The sequence below is a fragment of the Ictidomys tridecemlineatus genome, chromosome 5 (assembly GCF_052094955.1).
Source record: "Ictidomys tridecemlineatus isolate mIctTri1 chromosome 5, mIctTri1.hap1, whole genome shotgun sequence".
In the NCBI taxonomy this organism is placed as follows: Eukaryota; Metazoa; Chordata; class Mammalia; order Rodentia; family Sciuridae; genus Ictidomys; species Ictidomys tridecemlineatus.
Genome location: NC_135481.1, coordinates 15,966,509 through 15,987,185, shown reverse-complemented (window position 1 = coordinate 15,987,185; position 20,677 = coordinate 15,966,509). Strand labels below are relative to the sequence as shown.

General features: G+C 36.5%; 1 protein-coding gene across 12 annotated transcripts in view; it reads left to right on the top strand.

The window, feature by feature from the left end:
- Positions 1-20,677, top strand: part of Map2k5 (mitogen-activated protein kinase kinase 5) — a 236,736-nt gene that overhangs the window by 48,503 nt on the left and 167,556 nt on the right. For all 12 annotated transcript variants that reach the window (XR_013438726.1, XM_078049410.1, XM_040276276.2 and 9 more), the window contains one exon: positions 3,710-3,774. Coding sequence is in view for 11 of the 12 variants with exons in the window: in XM_078049410.1 (XP_077905536.1) it covers positions 3,710-3,774 (65 nt within the window). In the remaining variant the exon portion in view is untranslated. The remainder of the gene's footprint in view (positions 1-3,709; positions 3,775-20,677) is intronic.

Sequence of the window (20,677 nt, the reverse complement as noted above, 5' to 3'; positions counted from 1 at the left end):
CTTTTGAGTTTAGGAGAAAAGAGGGAGGAATAGATATCCACCATAAATCAGGTTTAAAACGGAATCATTACTAGTATACAAAACTCTGAGATTCATGAAGACTGAAACATAAATGAGACAGTGTCTAAGTCCTAACTACACTGTGCCCACCTGTGCCCACACATACACACAGCCTGACTGCCCTGGGTGGCAGCCTCTCAGCAGAGACCCTGGCAGTCACTTCCTTGGTCATGTGCTTTCACACCTACTAATTGTATAGAAAAGTGGTTTTCTCCTCCACCTCCCTCACACCTATTCTTTGCTTCTTGCTTTTATTTTATTTTTTTTTTAGTTGAAACAAGGAAACTGAAATACATTTTAAAACTATTTAGCATATCTTTATTAAATAATAAAAAACCTTCTTTCCCTTCTTTTCAATTTGAAGAGCTATGTGATTATGTGATTTTTAAAACCTTAAAAAAAAAAAACAGATATAGCTAATGAAATTGCTTTTTACTTGTGCGTGCCTGTTACTTGATGGTTTGCTTTCCTCTGGGCCTTGATAGAGAAGAACCTCCTTCCATACCTCACCTGAGACAAGCTGCTGATGTACAGCACGGAACTGAAGTGTGCTAAAAGACAGAGCTAGCCTGGACTAGTCGTTATTGATGCATTACAGAGCTGAAATGAATGTGCCAGATGGTCTTAAAATGCTGTAAAACTGTGATTTTGATTCCAGCTACAATACTTAAATGCTATACTGTAAAGACTTACAAATCCCACCTTCATTTTATAATCAGCACTGTTCCTGTGCTTTATTTTGAAAAATTGACTTAATATGCTCATCTAACTAAAAAAAATAATGTTCTTATTAACAGTTTGTTAAACCCTGTAATTTTTTAATAGTTAAGAACAATTAGGGTAACCCATTTTGATCAAACATGAAATTTTCAAAATGTGCTTTTATAATCAATTCACAAGTTCTGCTCTAATAGTTTTTCTTTAATTTTTTTTTAAGCCTTGTGGGGTGGTGTATGCCTACAGTGCCAGCACTTGGGAGGTGAGACAGAGGAGTGGCTTGAGCCTAGGAGTTCAGGACTAGCCTGGCGACATAGTGAGACTGTTTCAAAACAAAATAGCAAAACCAAACCCATCTTTTGAAAAAGTGAGAAATATTTATATAATATATAAAAATAAGAAAATTCAAATAAGCAAATATTAAGAGTCTGATATTTCTTAATATTGAAAAATCAATAAAAGTAGCAGTTGATGCATAAGCTCAACAAAGGCCTGTATGTCTTTAAAGCATCCCATAGTCTCTAATATTATTTTTTAAATGGATACTGTCTTTTACAGTGAAATGATCCTAGAACTTATTCTTCAAACTCATTTTTATCTTTACCCAAACTTTGCAGCCTTCCTCATTTTCTGAGGGAGTCCATATTTGTCTGGATTTTTTCCATTCGTAGCTTGTTTACCCAGTGCTTAGTGCTAATGCATGCACACATGCAGCAAACTTCATCTGCCTCCCTCTCCTGTCCTCCTCACCTCTCCCCTGCCTGTCCCCTGATGATGTTGTGTGCCTATCACTCCTGTTTGGGTTGGAGTGCTAGGAGTGCTGGCCACTTCTCTTACAGCTTAGTATCAGTGGTAAAGACTATGATGTTGGGATTATAATGAGTGCAGGTGCTCAGGGACAGCTATACCTACCACTTTGCCTCTGCAGTGGTGGAGAGGACATGCCCATAGACCATGGTCCTTCCAGAGCTGAGAACCTAGGTACTGTGTACCTACATCCTGCTTACCCTTATGTATTGGTGCCACTAATTCAAAATCTGTGAACTCAAGAAAGTGAAATTTCTGTCTCCTAGAAATTTCTTTCAAGCCATGATGAGAATATAGCTTGTTAGGCAAGTTAATGGTACAAATTAGATTGTTGGAGGCACATTTAGATTACCTAGAGAATGTTGTTAGAGAATTGGCCTAGTAGCCTATTTGTACGCGCCAATAGATATTGCTCTTTATGTGCCTTCATTGATCAAAGTAAACCAAATAGCAATTCTGCTAGTTTAGCTTCTCAGTCCACTTTAGGTACTGCATTTCTTCATGTTGTTTGAAAACATTCAGTCCATAATAATGTGGTTTTCTTTTCTTTCCTTTATACCACATCTTTTATACAGATTTAAAAAAAATGTTTTCTGTATTTATAGTATAAAGGTTATGGTAAACAGTTTTTCTCAAGTAGGAAAGTAGTTGCCAATTTTTCTGACTTGTCTGTCATTTTTTCACTGACCCTAAATATAGTAATTAACTGATTGTAAATTGCATCAATCACATTGTACTACAATTAAATTGGGTGCTGCATTGGCCTTTACACATTAATCTGTCGATATTCTTTTAGGATTGGCAAAACGGCTTGGAAAAGGAGCTGTTTCTGTTACTTGCACGCACTCCTAATTATCACAGCTCTCTGAAGCTTCAACTTCAGAAATGTATAGAAGAAAAAATGTCCCTTGATAAATGATGCCTTGCTTTATTCAATTGGTGGAAGTTTAGAGTAGAGCAAATATTTAAAGCTTTACAATAATGGTCTGAGAGTAAACTATTTTTTTCCAAGTGATATTGAATTAAAAACTCCATCCATTTTCTGCCCATGCAAGGCAGTGCAATTCCCTGGAAATTGATTTTTTTTTTTCCCAAGGCTTACGATGGCTTTCTTCAAGCTTTAGGTATGGTAAAAAAAAAAAAAAAAAAACACAAACACTTTTATTAAATCTACTTAGTGAATAAAGTTGGCAGCTGGACCAGCATGCATAAAAAAATTACTGAATGCCTCAAATAAAGGCTGACTAATCTTAGTTATCTGATAAATACTTATTTGCAGTTACTTTTACAGTTCTTCAGAAACTGTGAAACATTTTGTGGGTGCTAGCATAATTTACCTATTATTTGTAATACAAATGAGAATAATATTTTGGGTAAAGTAGGTTTTATGGAGTCTTGGAAAATATGCATGCTGTTTTTGTATATCAAATTATAAAAATGACCGTAGTTTGTAAAAATCACATGCCTGCGTGTTTTCCCTTAATGCATTATAATGTTTGAGTATATGTACATTTAAAAGTGCATTGATTTGGCATTTCTCCATCAGCATAATACGGTTTCTACCGGTTATTGCTGTATACTAATTTATCATTTGCAAAGAAAGGCTCTTTATGCTCAGGAAAATCATAAACATTATCTAGTTAGTTTGCTAAATGTTAATTATAGGGTCACCTGAGGAGTTTTCAGGGCTGATTTATTTACACATCATGCATTAGATTATGGGCCTGGCTGTGCGCCTGTGTGTATATGTTGTCTTCCCAAGTTTGACTTTGGTTGTGTGCATTGCTGTTCAGCACTGGTTCTATGCAGGGCTAGAGACTGTTTTCTTATCAGTATCTCTGACCTGACCCTTTTGAGCTATGTTATATCATTCCATTTTGACACCTTTTATCAAACTTTAATGAAATGACCCAGGCAAACAAATTGTCATTAAACTTTCCATCACTTTGTCCCTTGGTATCGTCTTTTATAAATTGGACAGCAAATGTTGTATTGATCTTCTCGTTCTTGCAGCTGAACTTGAAATGACCCAGACCGCTTGTTGTTTATGGCCCAGAGTTGCTTTTCCTTGACATTTCCATCCACAGCATGACACCCTTTTTGTTTTTCTTTCTTTCTTGTGGAGATAAATGAACAAGACATACGGTATCGAGACACCCTTGGTCATGGCAACGGAGGCACAGTCTACAAGTGAGTAGTCAATTTTGTTTAAACTTTCTTTCCACTTTTACCAAATGCTAGGAATCCAAGTACTCTTTGGCAAAAAATTTTTTCATGACCACCAGTACTTAGATTTTATTTCCACATTTGACTCCAAAATTCATCAAGGCATCTTGTATTTTCTCAGGAATTGCCTGAAAAGTGAATTTATATTGCCGTTTAATATTTCTGGGTCTGCATCTCTCCTGGGTGAGCAGTTAATAGTCGTCCATTAGCAAGCATACTTTTAACTGGCCTGAAGTTTAATGCATATTTTCCTTCACTCTTTAACACCATTATTATTATTATTTTTAACTTGCTCGCACCCTGTGCTTGTTCCTTGCCTGTTTACAGTTATGCCCAGTGGAAGCCAAAATACCACTGCTTTGCCCTATGTTGACACTATAAGTTATTAAAAAGCCTTCTTCCTGTTGTATTTTCTTCTTTCCTCACCCTACTCCCCTGAGAGAATTTCTACACATATTGATGAATATGTTAAGTTTTAAAACTCTCCCAAATTCCAGTCTCGATGATCTTACCCTAAAGGAGTGTTCATTTTCATATTAAAAAATGCTAACCATAAAAAATAGTTCTCTCAATAGGGAAGTCTTTCTCCTGCAGTAGTGCAAAGTTTAAACTACATAATGTAATATCTGGTACTTAATAGTCTGCAATGGTGTATGAAAAATATTCCACTAGGAATTAAAAAATCCATACTCTGTAAGAAAACCCTGAGGGAGTAATAAAGCTTTCCTCTAGAGAGCTGTTTTCCATATATACACTAACCTGCATTACATTATGGTGGTGTTTTTACCTGAGATATTTTAATATCAATAATAATATATAATTTCAGAGTTATAATTAATTTATTTTCTAATTGGTTACTCACGTTCTTAGAATTTTAAGTTCTTATTAACCACATGAATACAGATGCTGTCCTATGGTCACAAAGGGTCGTATCCTAAAATCCCAGAATATGCCTCAGGTATCAATGCGGCCTTGGCATAGAATTTGATTTCTCAAGGTTAGAAGCACCTTTGAAGTCATCTGATCTGGTTACCCATCCAAGGCTTTAGCCCCCTCTTTAGGTACAACCAGGATGTGAGTTTTTTTCTCCCAAATATAGTCCTTTAAGAATTTCTGTTCACTTATTTGGATTCTTTTCTCCCACAGATGACTGAGTATTATGAATAGTAGGTCTGAAAGTTAAGTCCTTCTACTGTGATGTACATAACATTCCTTATACCATCTTTGAGCTTTGCCTGTAAGGTGTTGGAGGCCTGCCCTACTGAGTTTTGAGGCTGTTCTTCTTCTGGGTTATACTGGCATTCATTCCAGGCAGCCCCAGCACCACATGTATGACATCTCTTCACCTTAGTCTTCCCCTCCCTACCCTTATCTGACCTGAATTTTTACCCTGTTCTAAAGCTTCCTAGAAAGGAAATAAGATGAACCATTATTTGCTCCGATTTGCTTCTGTTGAATTCCCTGGAAGGAGCAACTTTCACTGCTTCAACCTTTCTTTTTAATGCTTTTGTTCTGATAGCTAGATATAATAAACAAGAAAGACTTATACCAACCCTTTGGATTCCCTTTATTGTCTTCAAATGGGAATAAAAACCATTTATTTGGACTTCTAACTTCTTATTTGTGTTGTTGCACGAAATATTTAGCTTTGGATCTTTCTTTCTTTCTTTCTTTTAAAAGAGAGAGAGAGAGAGAGAGAGAGAGAGAGAGAGAGAGAGAGAATATCCCAATATTTATTTTTTAGTTTTCGGTGGACACAACAACTTTGTTGGTATGTGGTGCTGAGGATCAAACCCAGGCCGCACACATGCCAGGCGAGCACGCTACCGCTTGAGCCACATTCGCAGCCCAGCTTTGGATTTCTTAACTGAAGACCTATCATGAAATTACTGTCTTGTTATGTTCTATAAAGGAAAAAATATAAGGTCACCAAAACATGGCAGATAATTTTTGTTAGACATAATATCATAGTTGTTAAAAATTTTCTTTTTTATGTGTTGGAGATCAAACCCAGGCCCATGCATACTAAGCATGCTCTTTGCCACTGAGCTACACCCCCAGCATAGATGTTAAAATCCTCTATCAAGTTAAAACAAATGTGTATACAAAGGGCAAATATAGAGGAAAGTAGAAATAACTTTACTAAAGTCTTTATAAAACACCATTTGATGTGTTATGATAGGGTTTCTCCTACACTAAGTTTACCTTAATGATGTTGACTATAAAATTATGGTTTTTCAAACAAAAATGATTACATTAGAGGCTATGCTACATAAACTAGACGAAGAAAATATTGGAAAATCCACTCATTGGTAACAAAACTGCCTAACAGGTCTATTTAATTTTTTTCTTATAGAGTATATTAAGCTAATAAGTGCAAAGCAAAAGTTTAATATTTTAGTCTTATTCACTCCACTTGATGGGATGTTGTAAATTTCAAGGGACGTGATGTCATATTCTATGCAATGTATATTATTTAATAGTTGGTACACTGTCTTCCTTTAAGTCTAGATATTTTCCACAGTTATGCAATATGAAATTTTTGTCTCCATCATTTAAGCTAAATAGTAATGTAGATTCTCCATGCTGTCCCTTACTGAGCTGTTCTCTGTATTACGATAGTAACCTAAGCAGGTAATTTTAAATTGGGATTTCTTGGATTACTAATTTGTGTTAAATGGATCGTAAAAGAAATATCTTAGGCTATAGTTAAGCCCAAACCTAGAAAGGAGGAAAGTTCAGGAAAAGGAAATGGGTGCATTTTCATTATTCCTGTTTTCCAAAGTGCTGCAAGTTTTGCTCCCTTGCCCCGCCCCCGACTCCCCCCCTCCCGCAAAAAAAAATTGAAGACAGTTACATGTTCTCTTTCCCTCTGAGAAATTCACAATGAATTTTAAACTTTGAGAAAGACAAAATAATATGTGTTTTGGTTAAGTTTGGAGCCTGCATGTGCTCCTAACAAGCTTTTCGACCTTGGGCAAGTTGTATAATGTTGCCTTCCTCCATTTTCCCAGCTGTAAAATGAGAACAATGATAACATCTATTTTATCAGGTTGTGAGGTTAAATGAGATGATCTATACAAGTTTTAGCACTGGCTGATACTTACTAAATATTAGCTACTGGTAATGGTAGCACTAATAATGGAAGAAATGTTTAAACCCTCTATTTTCCACCTTCACTTGGTCATGGGACTCTTTTAGAGAAACAGCTATAAATACCTCATAGAATTACAGTTGTGTTGAATTAACTTTGAAAAATTCTTTATTTATATTATAACACATAATTCTGTTTTCTGCTATTGTTCAGTTGTATCATAAATATTTACATGATTTAAAAGTTTCTCTTATCATAATTTATTCTCAGATTGCTATAGGACAGCTGGTATAATGTAAAGCCCATTTTACCACTGGAAAACACGAGGGCTCACAGTTTGTGGCCATTCTGTGGCTAAGCCAGAACTTGGAGCAGTGTCTGTGCTTTTCCCCAGACAGCGTTGTTTCTCAAGGTCATGCAGAGTCCTTGGTGTTTCCTTGTATTTTCTAGTGCACCCAGCACAGGTCTGAGTAGATGCTTGATATGTGTTAGCTGAGATGAGAATGAGGCAAATAAAATCTCTCCTAATTAGATTTTAGTCGGGCTCTTTACTTGGATTGGCCCCATATCTAGCTAGTTTTAGAGGCTACATGATTGTTCTGTGACATTCATTTAGAAGATAGGCATTTCTAAACAAAGGACATATATTCGATTAATTTCCATGCACACGTAAAAGTTTTGAGTGATAAGCATCCGATGGCCGGACATCCGATGGCCGGACACATACTAGTCACTATCCTCTTTTTGTATAGTGTGCCACATTGAGATGAAAGCAATGAACTGCTCCCATTTCTTTTCATACATTCTATGATTCCAGCACCACTCACCAGGACTCTGCTTCCATAGCACCTTATTGGACAGAGTCTCTCAAACTTTGGGTCCAGAAATGAAGTAATTATTTAACACTTAGGATTAAATAATGCTAAATCAGTTAGCCAACAATCATTGGAGGATCACCTTTTACATTATTGTTTTTCCTAACTGCAATTGCCAGTGTTCTGGCCACATATTCTGGTCTCTAGGTATTTGAAAACAGCAGTAAATTTGTACTTCTAGCTTCTCACAGTATGGGGAAGAATCTAGTTTGGGTAGAATTTTCTGTGATATAATTTATAGCATATAAGCTACCTAAATGATGTTTTAAAGATTGGTTTTATGCTATTATTCAGGAATTAATATCCAGAGACAATGAGAAGAGGGGATAGTAATTCTCACAGGTATTGCTTTTACATTTTAAGTAATATCTGTTGAGGAGCGGGCTGAGAGTGGTCCTCGGAAATAGTAACTGAGATCATGCTAATGAGTTGTTTGCTGCTTTAGTGACATGGCTGAGAGACCACCTAAAATAAATTTGTGTTTGGGGCTGCAATTATATTAACTCATTGTAATAATATAATTTCATTAATGAAATTAGAAGCTCTGAAGGTAATTTATATAATGTGTGAAAATACATGAATTATCTCATTAAATGCTATTTAGATATCGGAATATTTCAAAGTATAGAATTTCTAAAAAAATATTATTAAAAATATTCTCTGGTGAAAATACAGTCACGTTCTAAATAACAACATTTTGATCAGTGCCCAACCATGTACGTCACAGTGGTCCCATATGATTACGTAGCCTAGTGACATTACAGCCATCTCAGTTTTGTTAAGTGCAGTATATGTTGTTTACACAATGGCAGAATTTCCCAGTAATACATTTCTCAGATGGTCCCATTGTTGGCTGAGGCATGACTAAATTGAGAACCCAGAGTACCCAGGAAACTTTGACTTCCTCTTTCATCAGCCAAGCTGAAGGTTTCAAACCAAACAGAGAGTGGTAGGTCTGGTCCCAGCAGCTATAATGACTGTGTCGGTGACCCCACTTCTTTATATTTTTTTCCCTGACATGCATCTTGTAAATGAAAAGTAGTTTTTAAATGATTTTGTTATTGACCTAAGAGCTACGGTGATTGTTTGATTTATTTTTTACTTTAAATTTCCAATCGAAAGAAGGGCCTTTTCCTTGCAGCCAAGACCATATTTTAAACAAGCAAACAAGACATCATCCTAATGCAAAATTAAATACTTACATATAGCTGGGTTGCATTATGGGATCATGTGACAAGCAAGGATATTAATGTTTTCAGAAAATCAATGAGTATTTGTCAAATAAAATTAATTATGTATGTTTCTCGCTCTCCCTCTCTCAGCATTCACTGTTATAGGTTTGTTTTATACAATAATGTTTACTGTATTGATTAGTCTCTAAAGAATAAACCTGAGCTCATGATTCTCTATACCTTTCTCACCTTTGCTTCCCCACACCCCTCCATGTTCCTATAACCTCACATGTGTTCATATCCATTATGGCAATGATGGATTATTGGCATCTAACCAACATGACAGGATGTCACAGGTCGCTGAGCAGAGATTTTCAGACTCTGTTTTCCACCCGAATTAACTATTATTGAAATAGTTTATTGAGATTGAAGTATTGATCTTTTATTCTTTTTCTTTTTTCTTTTCTTTTTTTTTTTTTTTTTTTTTGCTAACTGTGGCTTAAGGGAAGGAAGAGGAAGTGGTGGTATTTTTGAAAGACACTAAATTTCATTTTTAAAAATCTCATTTATTTAGTCTTTTCTTCTTCCTGTTTTATAGCCCCTATAGTTTTATTGCTTGGAAAAGGGTATCTTGGCTTTATTTTTATGACAGTATAATTATACTTCAGAAATGCACTTGATTACTATGGGTAGCAAAATTGTTCTAGTATATTGGTTAGGCCAATATTGCTATACAAACAACTTTTCAGTCAATTGAGCCTGGTAAAAATCAATACATTATGGTAATATTTCAAGTAAGAATTTGCTGAATGTAAGTATTTCAACACCATCTCTTTTCAGGGAAAAATAATTTTGAAATGGTAAGACTTCTTTCTCATATATTATTTTAATAAAGTTCTTTAAAAAGAACTTTAAAGTCCCCAGCAAATGTGGTTGGGAACAGGAAAAATATTATATTAGCACATATACGTTGTTACAGGGTGAAAGAGATCTGGTTTCCATTTGAAGTGTGCATTAGGAGTTCGTAACATCTGGGTTTGGCTTCACCTGCAGTATGCCAATTTTAGATCCAGAGCTCTGTTTCTCAGTGCTGAGTTGATGGAAAACTTCAGACAGTTCAGAGAGCATTCAGAGGAGCATGGACAGGTAATGAGGGACCTGGGAATTGTGTCCATTCCATCCTCCTTCATCCATTGGAGCCACCAAGTTCTACTTGTGTGTGGTGCTGAGAGCCTGCCTCCCCCCCCCCCCCCAGAGCCTGAAATTCTATCCACAGGTAAGCATGGAACCTCACAGACTGGGCTGCATGTCAGTATGTATGGGGCACAGGCCCTGGGAGCTTGGGCGGGAGTGATGACTTAGTTCCTTCCTCAGGAAGAATCAGGAAAGGCCTTATGGAGGAACTGATATTTGAATTGAGAAGTGGTTAAAGGACCTGGCTAACTTTGACCTCAAGGAGAGAGTCAAAGGGTTTTATGACAGCCAGCTTAAAAGATGAAGGGCATTCCTATAGGCAAATACATTAGCTTTTGTTCTAAAGGCTAGACACAAATTGCTTGTCTTGAATGTCTCTGAGAGTAGCCTTGACCGGCAGGAGTAATGTTCTCTTCCTCCTGTTTTCCCACTGGATGATCCTTCCTGGAAGAGAGGCCTGTCTTGGTCATCTTGGTTGTGCCTATACAGTGCCTTACCTACTGTTACCAGAACTAATTTGCAGAGGCAGATTCTTTATAGTCCAAAGATGAACACAAAAGTATTGTCCATTGCAAGGTGTTTCTGGCAGGTGGCAGACTTTCCTACCATAAGCAGAATGACATTACTGTTGTTCAGAACTGCTAAGAATCCCCCAGTTCTACCTGGGCACATGATGACCACATTGGTGTTTCCTGAGTCTCAAGTTCCAGAACTAAATGTAGCACTCAGGGACCATGAAAATCTTGTCAGGTAATGCTTTATTTGTTCTTCTAAATTTTGTTTTATTGTACATTCATGTCTTCACTGAATAAATATTTACTGGGTGTCACTAGTGCCCAAGACTATTCTAAGTGCATGTAATACCATAGTGAGCAAAACGTTCACGATCTTCATGCTCCTGGGGCTCACACTAGTGGGCCAGCAGATAATAATCAAGAAAATAAATCTGAAATAAGATGATGCCTGACGTTGCAAGTACAGTAAAGAATGCAGAGGAGGTGCTTGGGGAAGGTGTATCTCAGAGCTGAAACCTGAAAGACAAGAAGGAGCCTGTCAGGGGAAAATCTGGGAGAACCTTCTAGGCAGAAGTAGCCACATGAGCAAAAGCCCTGAGATGGACATGAGTGTGTTGTGTCTAGGTCAGGGTCATGAAGTATAGTGAGCTCAGGGGAGCATGGAAGAGGGACAGGGCCTGATCATGCTGAGAAGGTATGATTACCTGCTTTTTACCAGTGAGAAAGAAAATGTTTGGAAGGGCGAAGTAGCATGCCCAAGGTCAAGTTAAGAAGAGGCTGCAGGTCCTCTGACACCTACATCAATACTTAGGGGTGCTTCTCAAAGCCAGGGTTTTTCTGTTTGCCATTCACTGTCTGAGTTTTGTCATTTTTAGGACACATTAGATTTGGATATAAAATATGAATTAATGTATAATTCTGAAAGTCAATGATGAACCATGTCTAGTTCAAGACTTTTTAGTACATGTTAACACAACCATTCCTTGGCTGACAGTTATTGTAGCATGACTTGTTGTTTGGTCTATCCTTTGGGTCTCCTTGCTTATTGAACACTTAGAATTTAATAATAAAATCTCTAGATTAATTGTATGGTTGTGTTAATGGAGTTGGTGCATTTCTTGATTTCTAAAACACACTAAAAATTTTAAGCTATTTTGCAGGATTTGATGTGTTAGAAAATTGTAGTCTTTTGGTTGGCATATTGCAAAAGCAAATATCTGTATACCATAGCATCTAGGGCATTTACTTAAATTGCTTTTTTGGAAAATAATTCACTACAAAGTCCAAAAGGCATTTACTGCGTATAACTTTCTTCCATAGCCCTCCCCCCTCCCTGCCTCTGTCATTGGTTATTTTGATGTAGGAGACCATGTTTCTGTTAAATTGCTGCCTTGCTGGAGTGAAATATATTTAGGTTCTGATTTGAACACTAACACTGAATTGAAGGAATAGGTTACAAAATTAGAGGGGGAAATAGCAATAGAGGTTTACGTTGGAATGTTAAGCATAAAGTTTTTTTAAAAAAACAAAACCAGTAATTTGCTTTTTAAATGTGACTTTATATTGTGTTGTCCTTTTGACTCTAAAATTTCCATAGTTTTCCTTGTCAGTATTAAGAAAAAGGAAAAGTATGTATAGTGTTATTGTCAAAAGCAGAGTGTGTGGTTTTTGTTTTATGAATTCAAATAAAGAAATGAAAAAAAAAGGTTCAGACAAAATTAGAACTTGCTTTAGGGCACAATCAATATAGCATTTTAATAAGCTTAGTGTATTTGGAAAATATGTATTGTGTAAGATTCTCAAACATACTGATTCTATTATGACTGCTAACTGTAGCAGCAAAATGTAACAATATACTTAGTCAATAAATATAAAGCCCTGATTAAACTATAATTAAATTTTCAGAAGAGTTATCTAAAAACTATGAATAAAGTATGTTTTTACATTGTCTTAGCAACAAGTATAGCCAATGAATCTTTATAGTGTTAGAGAAAATGATATATGGGGTAAAATTACAAAATGAATGTTTACCAAGAATACATGTATTGAGTTAAATTTGTGTATCGTGTTTAACCTTTTTTTTTTTAAGATTTTTTTTTTTTGGGTGAATCCTTGCAGAACACAGGAGCTGGGGTAATTGATAGAAAGGGCAAATGAGCCGTTTCCCTGTTACTGTGGAGGCCAAGTAAAAATGGTTCAAGGCCTTGCCTGCCTCTGTACACCCAAGACCCAGAGGTGCTCAGAGTCAGTGGCCTCATTTTCATTTGCAAAGTGGGCCACCATCACATACCTTGTGTTATCCCCTAGATGCATTGGAATGTCCTGGCACATAATAGGGATCACCATCCTTATTTGGCTGAAGAGGAAACAGATTCATATAAAGTGGATTTCCCTGAGGATTCAAAGCAAGTCAGGGATAAGACCATCACTAAAACCCAGGCTTTCTTCTTGGTAAATAATTACATTTTCATTGTAGGAAGAGCTTAAAGTAAGCAAATTATGTGCAAATCTAAGAATTCCTGCTGTTTTTTTTTTTTTACCGGGCTTGGCCTGGGCATGCAGCCCGGTGATACAGTGTCTGTCTTGTGTGCAAAAAGCTCTGGGTGCAATCCCCTGGTACTGGGGGGATAAAAAAGAATTTCTGCCCTCATTTTCTAATAAATACTCTAAAGGTGCACTTGTGTTTATATCTTTGCATCAGGCACATATGCCTTACATATGACCTATGTGAAGGAACAGCTATCTCACTTGTACCCTTCTTCCCCGGAACTTATAATATTTGAAGTAACTGATTAATCCAAAGACAGAAATGTTAATGGTGATCTCTTAACCTCAGTCCCTTCAGCAGATAATTCTCTGGAAATTCTATCTTTGGTGTTCATTGCAAGATTTCATGAGTGTGTTTAAATGGTCTCTGGAATTGTGTTGATACTTGCCTTGCTGGACTTCATAAGGCTGGTAGTTCACCTCCCACATAGACCCTGTTTATCTTACTTTAAAAATACATATGGCATCTTCCTAAATGATTGCAGAATATCACCTTCTCCTGACTGATCTCAGAGGACTCTGTAAAGCAAAAAGTTGCCTAATTTTTGAAGGAGGACATTCTAACAGTTTGTATGTCGTTGGATTTCAACAAAGATACCTCAAAAAGAACACAGCATTCTCAAAAAGAACACTTACAGACATTCTTTCCAACACAGAGGTGCAGTGCAGTGAGGCGGGAAGTCACCCAGGTTCCTTGTTACTGGTTCAAAGATGCATGTGTCTAGATGGTGCAAGGTATGAATGATAGTTCAAGTTGTTCAGTTTTTATGCTAAAGGAAAGTCTCTCCGGGTGTCTTTTGACCCTGGTCTTGATATGCCCATTCCACAAACTCTGTTATGCACAAAAGTACACGAAATGAAGATAAAGTGCCTCTCTCCAGCCTGACAAAAGCCATTCCTTTGCAGAATGGTAGCTGCAGTGAAAGTAAATAAATGAATGGACAGCAATCACAGCCTAGTTGATGAAACTGTTCAATTAAAGCACAGGCATTTACATGGTGTAATTTCCCTAAATTGCCAATGAGCCCCTTTAGACACAACCAGTGTTCAAATTGATTTCAGCATTGATTTTGGCTGAAGCTGATAAATTTCTGCTTGTTAGTTAAAGTAATTTTGCAGAAGACTTTGTACTGCAGTATTGAAGTGTTCATTTAGCTGATGGTTAAAAGAGGAGTTATTTACAGAGGCCTCTACTGTTGTTCTGAGATGGGACAATTCCCCAATCATCTTTTACTTTTAATTTTTTAGGCTTCAGTATACCAATCAATAGGTGATTGAAACTGATTAAAACTTATCCAACCAGCTGCCTATGGCAGTTTAATTAGAAGCTGGATGATTCTTAAATTAAAGTTGTCTTATTTTCATTGCATAGCCATCTTCCAGAAGAGTAAAGGACTAACAGTGCTGAAAACGTAAAAGTTTGGCTCGGTTAAGGCATCTCACAAATGCAAATCACTCAATAGCTTCTGCTAAGGGAACTCAAAAATACATTCAGAAGCTTTTGGAGATTAGAAGAAATAATATGCTTACTTGTCAGTCAAGAAAGTTTGGTTTTGAGGCAAGGAATAAATGCAGTATCATGATACAGATGAAAAACCAGCTGTTTGTGATATGTACCTTATTGCATAAGTAAGACGAACACTTGAACTTTGTTTTTAACACAGTGTAGGGTGGAACTGACCATCTTGAGATCCTGTGCATCTCCCTGCTGAACACAATGAGCTTTGGGTATTTTTAATTCTGTTTTTAAGTTTTGAGTAAAATAAATCTCTGTTGATTGAAAAATATGCATTTTCACATAAATTCATGTTGACTTGTCTATAGTATTGTGAGCAGGATTAAAGAAGAGAGATTTTTGTTATCCCTTCCCCAAGCTTCCCCATACTCATTTTATCTAGTGTGGGACAGTTTCTTGGGTTTTTAAATGGAAATGGGTTAATATTTTCGCCGTAGGGGACATATTACATCTGGTACTACAGGGAAGAAGGGAATAAATGGTTCACTTTTCAGAGGTGCATTTACTCTTTGACCCACTAGGGTACTATTTAGTGTTCTAGAAGAGGTAATTTAGTAAATTGTACCCCAGTGGCTTGAAAAAGTTAATGCAACTGAGAAAAGCAAGTCATTCAATCGATTTTTCCTATTGCTTTTTAAAAACCAACTCTGACCATATCCAGAGAGCCTTGAAGACAGTTGGAAATGGAGCATCTGGAAGCAGCCTGTGTATGTTCACACAGAGCCGTAGGACATGTGCTGAGGACCTGAGTTTACTTCCCACTCCAGTGTTCATCAGACAGGGATCCTGAAGCAGTTATTAACCTCACCCAGCCTTGGCCTCCTCAGTTATAAGTGAGGGTAATGGCTACCTGGCATTACCATGCAAAGCAAATAGCTTCTAGTGTGAAAATACTTTATGAGCTAAGTAAGCACAAATAGAATATTAGTTACTAATAGAAGGTTTTCTGAAGTGGCCATTTTTGTGTCTGAATTTGGAAAGTAATTAATTGTTAATTTTCCAAGAAACCATGAGTAGAAACCATATTGTAATCAGGCCATTTCAGGAGAGTTTCTAGCAGTTAATCCTCCAGGTATTTCTGTTTTTCCCCTCCTACATGTGTTTGTTATCTAACTACAACCTACAGCAGACCTATAGTTCTTCCTTCCCTCCCTCCTTCCTACTTTCCTGTCACTAGGCATTGTATCTCTTGCTTCTCTGTTTTGCACATTACATTCTTTTAGAACCTTTGATCAAGAGATTACTTTGACTGTAGCTTCCTTGATCTCAAAGGTATTCAGGCTATATATTGAAAGACATTACTCTAGTTAATGTGGAGAATGTTAAAGGCTTGAGCCTGGCTGCATCAATTTATAGAAGAAATCTGGAGGCAGTGATGACCACATTAACTTTGAGGTGGGTATGAGATTAAAAAGGGGCAATATAGCCCAAGTAAGTAGAAGAAGAAATAATAAAATGTAGGGCTGTATTTGCTTTTCTCTGAAAATCTTTCTAACCCAGCCAAAGTTCCCATATCATATGTTAAGTTGATTTACAAGCCCTGCTACAATCAGTATCTTGAAGTTAATATCTGTAACCTAATAACATGTTTGATTTAACATAAACAGTCTGGGGGCTCTGTTGCCTAACCACAGATTATTTTGAAATCGGTAGCCAAGCATCTGTAATGGGTTTTTAGGCAGAAGCAAAGTTGGCATAGACCGCATTTCAACTGGTATAGTTTACATAAGAGCTTCTTTTTACAACTGCTGTTTACTTTGGATTTTCTATTTTAACAGCTAGAGCTTGGCTAATGTGTTTATCTATTATGGAAGGCAACAACTGTCAGTGTTGATTTCCCTGAAACTATTTGAATTTTTTTCCTGGGTATAGCTGTGGCTATTTTAATATATGACAGCATTTCTTGAAATGCTAAAGCCTGTTAGTCCAATACATGTTAATAAAATCTAACCCCTAAAAAAACTGCCAAGTAAACAAATATCTAAAAAGACCAAGCAATAAAACAAAATTTTCATTAGTTGAACCACAGCTAGTTTACTTTTAGTTACTGAAAATGTCATTGCTTTAAAAGTAGACATCCAGAGATTTTAAAAGCGAATCTCACTTGATAGGAAAATATTTTTGTTTTGTGTATGAATATTTTATAAAATATACACACATATGCACTTTTATATGGTAAAGAAGTATTCTACTTGTTTTATATTGGCTTCAGATCGCTTAGCCTTATAACATTTTGGAATAATGAAAATGCAGTAAATTCTCAGGTTTCCTGTTTTATTTATTTTCAATATTTATTTTTTAGTTGTAGGTGGACATAGTACCTTTATTTTATTTTTTTTTAATGTGGTGTTGAGGATCAAATTCAGTGCCTCACAAGTGCTAGGCGACTGCTCTATCTCTGAGACACAACCCTAGCCCCAGATTTCCTGTTTTAAGTAGGAGACTCAAAGTGTCACCTCAAAGTGGTACATTTATCCCTCTGGATTTCTGCTATCTCCTTTCTTTTTGTTTTAGTTTCCTTTTGTGCCAAGACTATAAATTATAGTCTTTGAAATGGAGAAACTTAAAAATTAGTGAAAGACTTCCATCTTGTTTTTTGAAATTTGCAGAAAGTACAACTACAATTTTTGGTAAATAATAAAGAACAAAAGAATAGCATCTGTAAGTGTGGAAATTGATGATCCTACCTTGTGTTGGCTTCAGTGAATGCCTGTTTTTTTTTTTTTTTTTTGGATAAGGACGCACATTTAAGAATTAAATCTGAGCCAGGCACAATGGCACATGCCTGTAATCCCAACAACTTGGGAGGCTGAGGCAGGAGGATCACAAGTTCAAAGCCAGCCTCAGCAACTTAGTGAAGCTCTAGTAACTTAGTGAAAACTTGTCTAAGTAAAATATAAAAAGGGCTCAGTGGTTAAGTGCCCCTGGGTTTAATCCTTGGTACAAAAAAAAAAAAAAAAAGAATTGAATCTGAGTATGACCCTCACTTTCTATGCTAATGAGAATTTAGACATGCATAGATAATTAAAATAGATAGCTAATCTGAAATCTCATTTTAGACAACAGTTTCTGTCTCCTCGCTAGTAAACATATTTTGTCACCAGTCATATCTCAGATTTCTCTTTTGCCTTGTCTCTTTGCTTCTGCCTGCCTCTGAGGGACAGGCCTCTGGGACCTCCTGGAAATCTCTAGTGCATTCAGAGAACAGAGAGGTGGAGAATACAGAATTTCCCACAAGCTGTGAAATAATGGCCTGAAAAACAAAAACTTATTTTTTTATTAGAGAGATTGCCATCTCTACAGTGAGCTAACACCAACAAAGGCATTGTCTGTAACTTTTTATTTACTTTTAAACAGGCTTTGCTCACTTTCTTCGACCTATCTGTCCTCTAGGGGACCCAGGAGCAAAATAAACATCACCTTCTTTCCTGCATACTAGAATAAGGTCATCACTTTGTAATTCCTGGTTAAACCAGATTCTAACCATTGCTTTCACTATTTCAGTGACTGGATTGTTTTCTTCTGTTTCCCATCCATTTGGAGAACTTTCCAACATTCTATAAATAATTCATAGAGTAATTGTTGTTTCTCTTTTCACTTTCTTTGAAGTAAGTTATGTGAGAAGCACAACTTATGTCAATGGTAGTTAGTTCTCATGGTTCAGGAAAGAAATACCTTCCTCCTTCACAGGATACTGGCAATATTGTCATTTCAGTGTTCCTGTTCTACATTGTGACTCAAACTCTTTATATGTGAATTATTCTTGAGGCCTTTTCTCTAAGAGATTACAAAAAGGAAGAGTGTTTTCATATTCATTTTGATGTCTATTTTGGTAATAAATTGGCCTTTAAAATATACTGTATCATCAGTTATGCTGAAACTGAAATATTTATAGTCAGATCATAGGTCAGCTTCCCATTTTTAAATTATATTCTGCCTCACAATCACTAGAGAACCACAGATGTTCCCTATTATAAATCCTTCCTGCTCATAATTTAAAATAATTTGATTGGAATATGTTCAGAAATTAATATGAAGAATAGTATAATAGAAACGAGATGCCTACTTTAATTGAATGAGATTGTACAAGCTTTATCAGAAAATATATGATCAGCTCTAGGTTATTTATTTTGTGAACAGGAGTCAGCTGGGATGATTCATATTTTTTGGTTCTTCTAGAATTTGAAATTCTAAGCATAAATAATTTCAGTAAACATTGTAAAATACAGATGCAATTGATCTTATGCTTGACATAAATTTGTGTGGGAGTCCAGATGTTAGAATGTGAATACAGGTTGTTTTCCCCTTATGTCCTGTGTGGATATAGGACTTTTTTTTAACATTTTATTTTCAAAATTTTCTTCTTCTTAAATTTAAATATTCTTATAGAAATTCAGTTTATTCTTTATAGCAATGTTATCTTTTAAACAAATTCCCATTAGGATTTAGACGAAGGTGAGCATACCTTCAACCTTATATGTATTGTTTAGACCCATCTTTAAAATTTCAAAGAGCAGATAACAATCACTTGCATTTGTCCCCAAGTTTTGAAATCAACCACATGTTTTCTGAACATCTACTTTGTGCAAGGCACTTCACTTGGCAGTGGGAGATATAATGCCAGCATTCATGGTCTTTGGAGTCTGTTTCCGCCCACTGTCTGCACCTTCTCATCTCTTTTACTGTTTTTTTCCCCCTTATCTTTCTGACCTCTGAATTTAGATATTTAAAAAAGCTGATTACTTTTTTTTGTTTGTGGGGGAGTGGGTATTGGGATTGAACCCAGGAATGTTCCACCATTGAACTGCATCCCCATTCCTTTTTATATTTTAGTTTGGAACAGGGCCTAGCTAAGTTGCCGAGACTAGTCTTGAACTTGATCCTCCAACCTCAGCTTCCTGAGTGGCTGGGATTTCAGGTGTGAACCACCATGTCCAGCCAAGCTGATTGCTTCTTGCCACTCTCTTTCTGCCATACTATTCCAAGCCACGGTCACTTCTTGCTGAGACTGTTGTAACAGCTTCCTGCCTCGTCTGCCAGTTTGAATCCTTGCTTTCCTACAGTGTGATTTTCCCACCCACCAGCAGAAGCGAACTTCCTAAAACATTAGTTATCTTCTTCTACTCATGACTTCTTACATTACTTGGAATATAAAGCCATGGCCTAAATGGTACTATGCATATCTATCTTCCCACTGTCTCTTTGACTCATCTCCCCAAACTAGGCCTCTTGCTTATCCATTTGTGCTTATTTGAACCTGCCATTCCTTTGCCTGGAATCCTCTTCCCCCCAGATCGCAAAATGGTGTGCTGCGCATACTGTTTGCCTGTACCTGAGAAGGGAGGCACTCTTATCTTCCCAACCACGATATCAAGTCATTTGTCCCTAATCTTGGGCACTCTCTGTGTCCTTACCTTTATACTTTTTCAGTGCAGTTTTGCCCACCTGACATGTTGCTATTTAGTTATTTATTGTCAGACCTCCACTATTAGAGAGTAAGCTCCTTATGAACAGGGACTTATCTGGTTTGTTCTCTGCTGTATCCACATTGCCCCAAAACTTCCTGGCAACAGAGACAGGCATTGAATATATAAATCAAGCATCTAATCTAAGAGGATAGTGTATTATACACTGTGGTAGAGGTGGGGCATATCAGCAATGAACAAATAGACCTTGGCCCTCAAAACATAGACAGACCTCATGGTAATAATCGATAGTACAGTTAAGTAATTAGAGTTTATAACATTGTTAAATAAAGTATATTTAAAATGAATAATTGAAATACTAAATTATTGAAGAAAAATAATAATTTAGAATAGGAACATGTGAAGTATCATAAGGCAATAAAGTAATTGATGCCAATGGATAAATGAAATGGCAGTGAGGGCAATCTGATTAGTATAATTTCCTTGCACTCTTTTTAAATCCCACCTTCAGCATTCACAATATCCTGA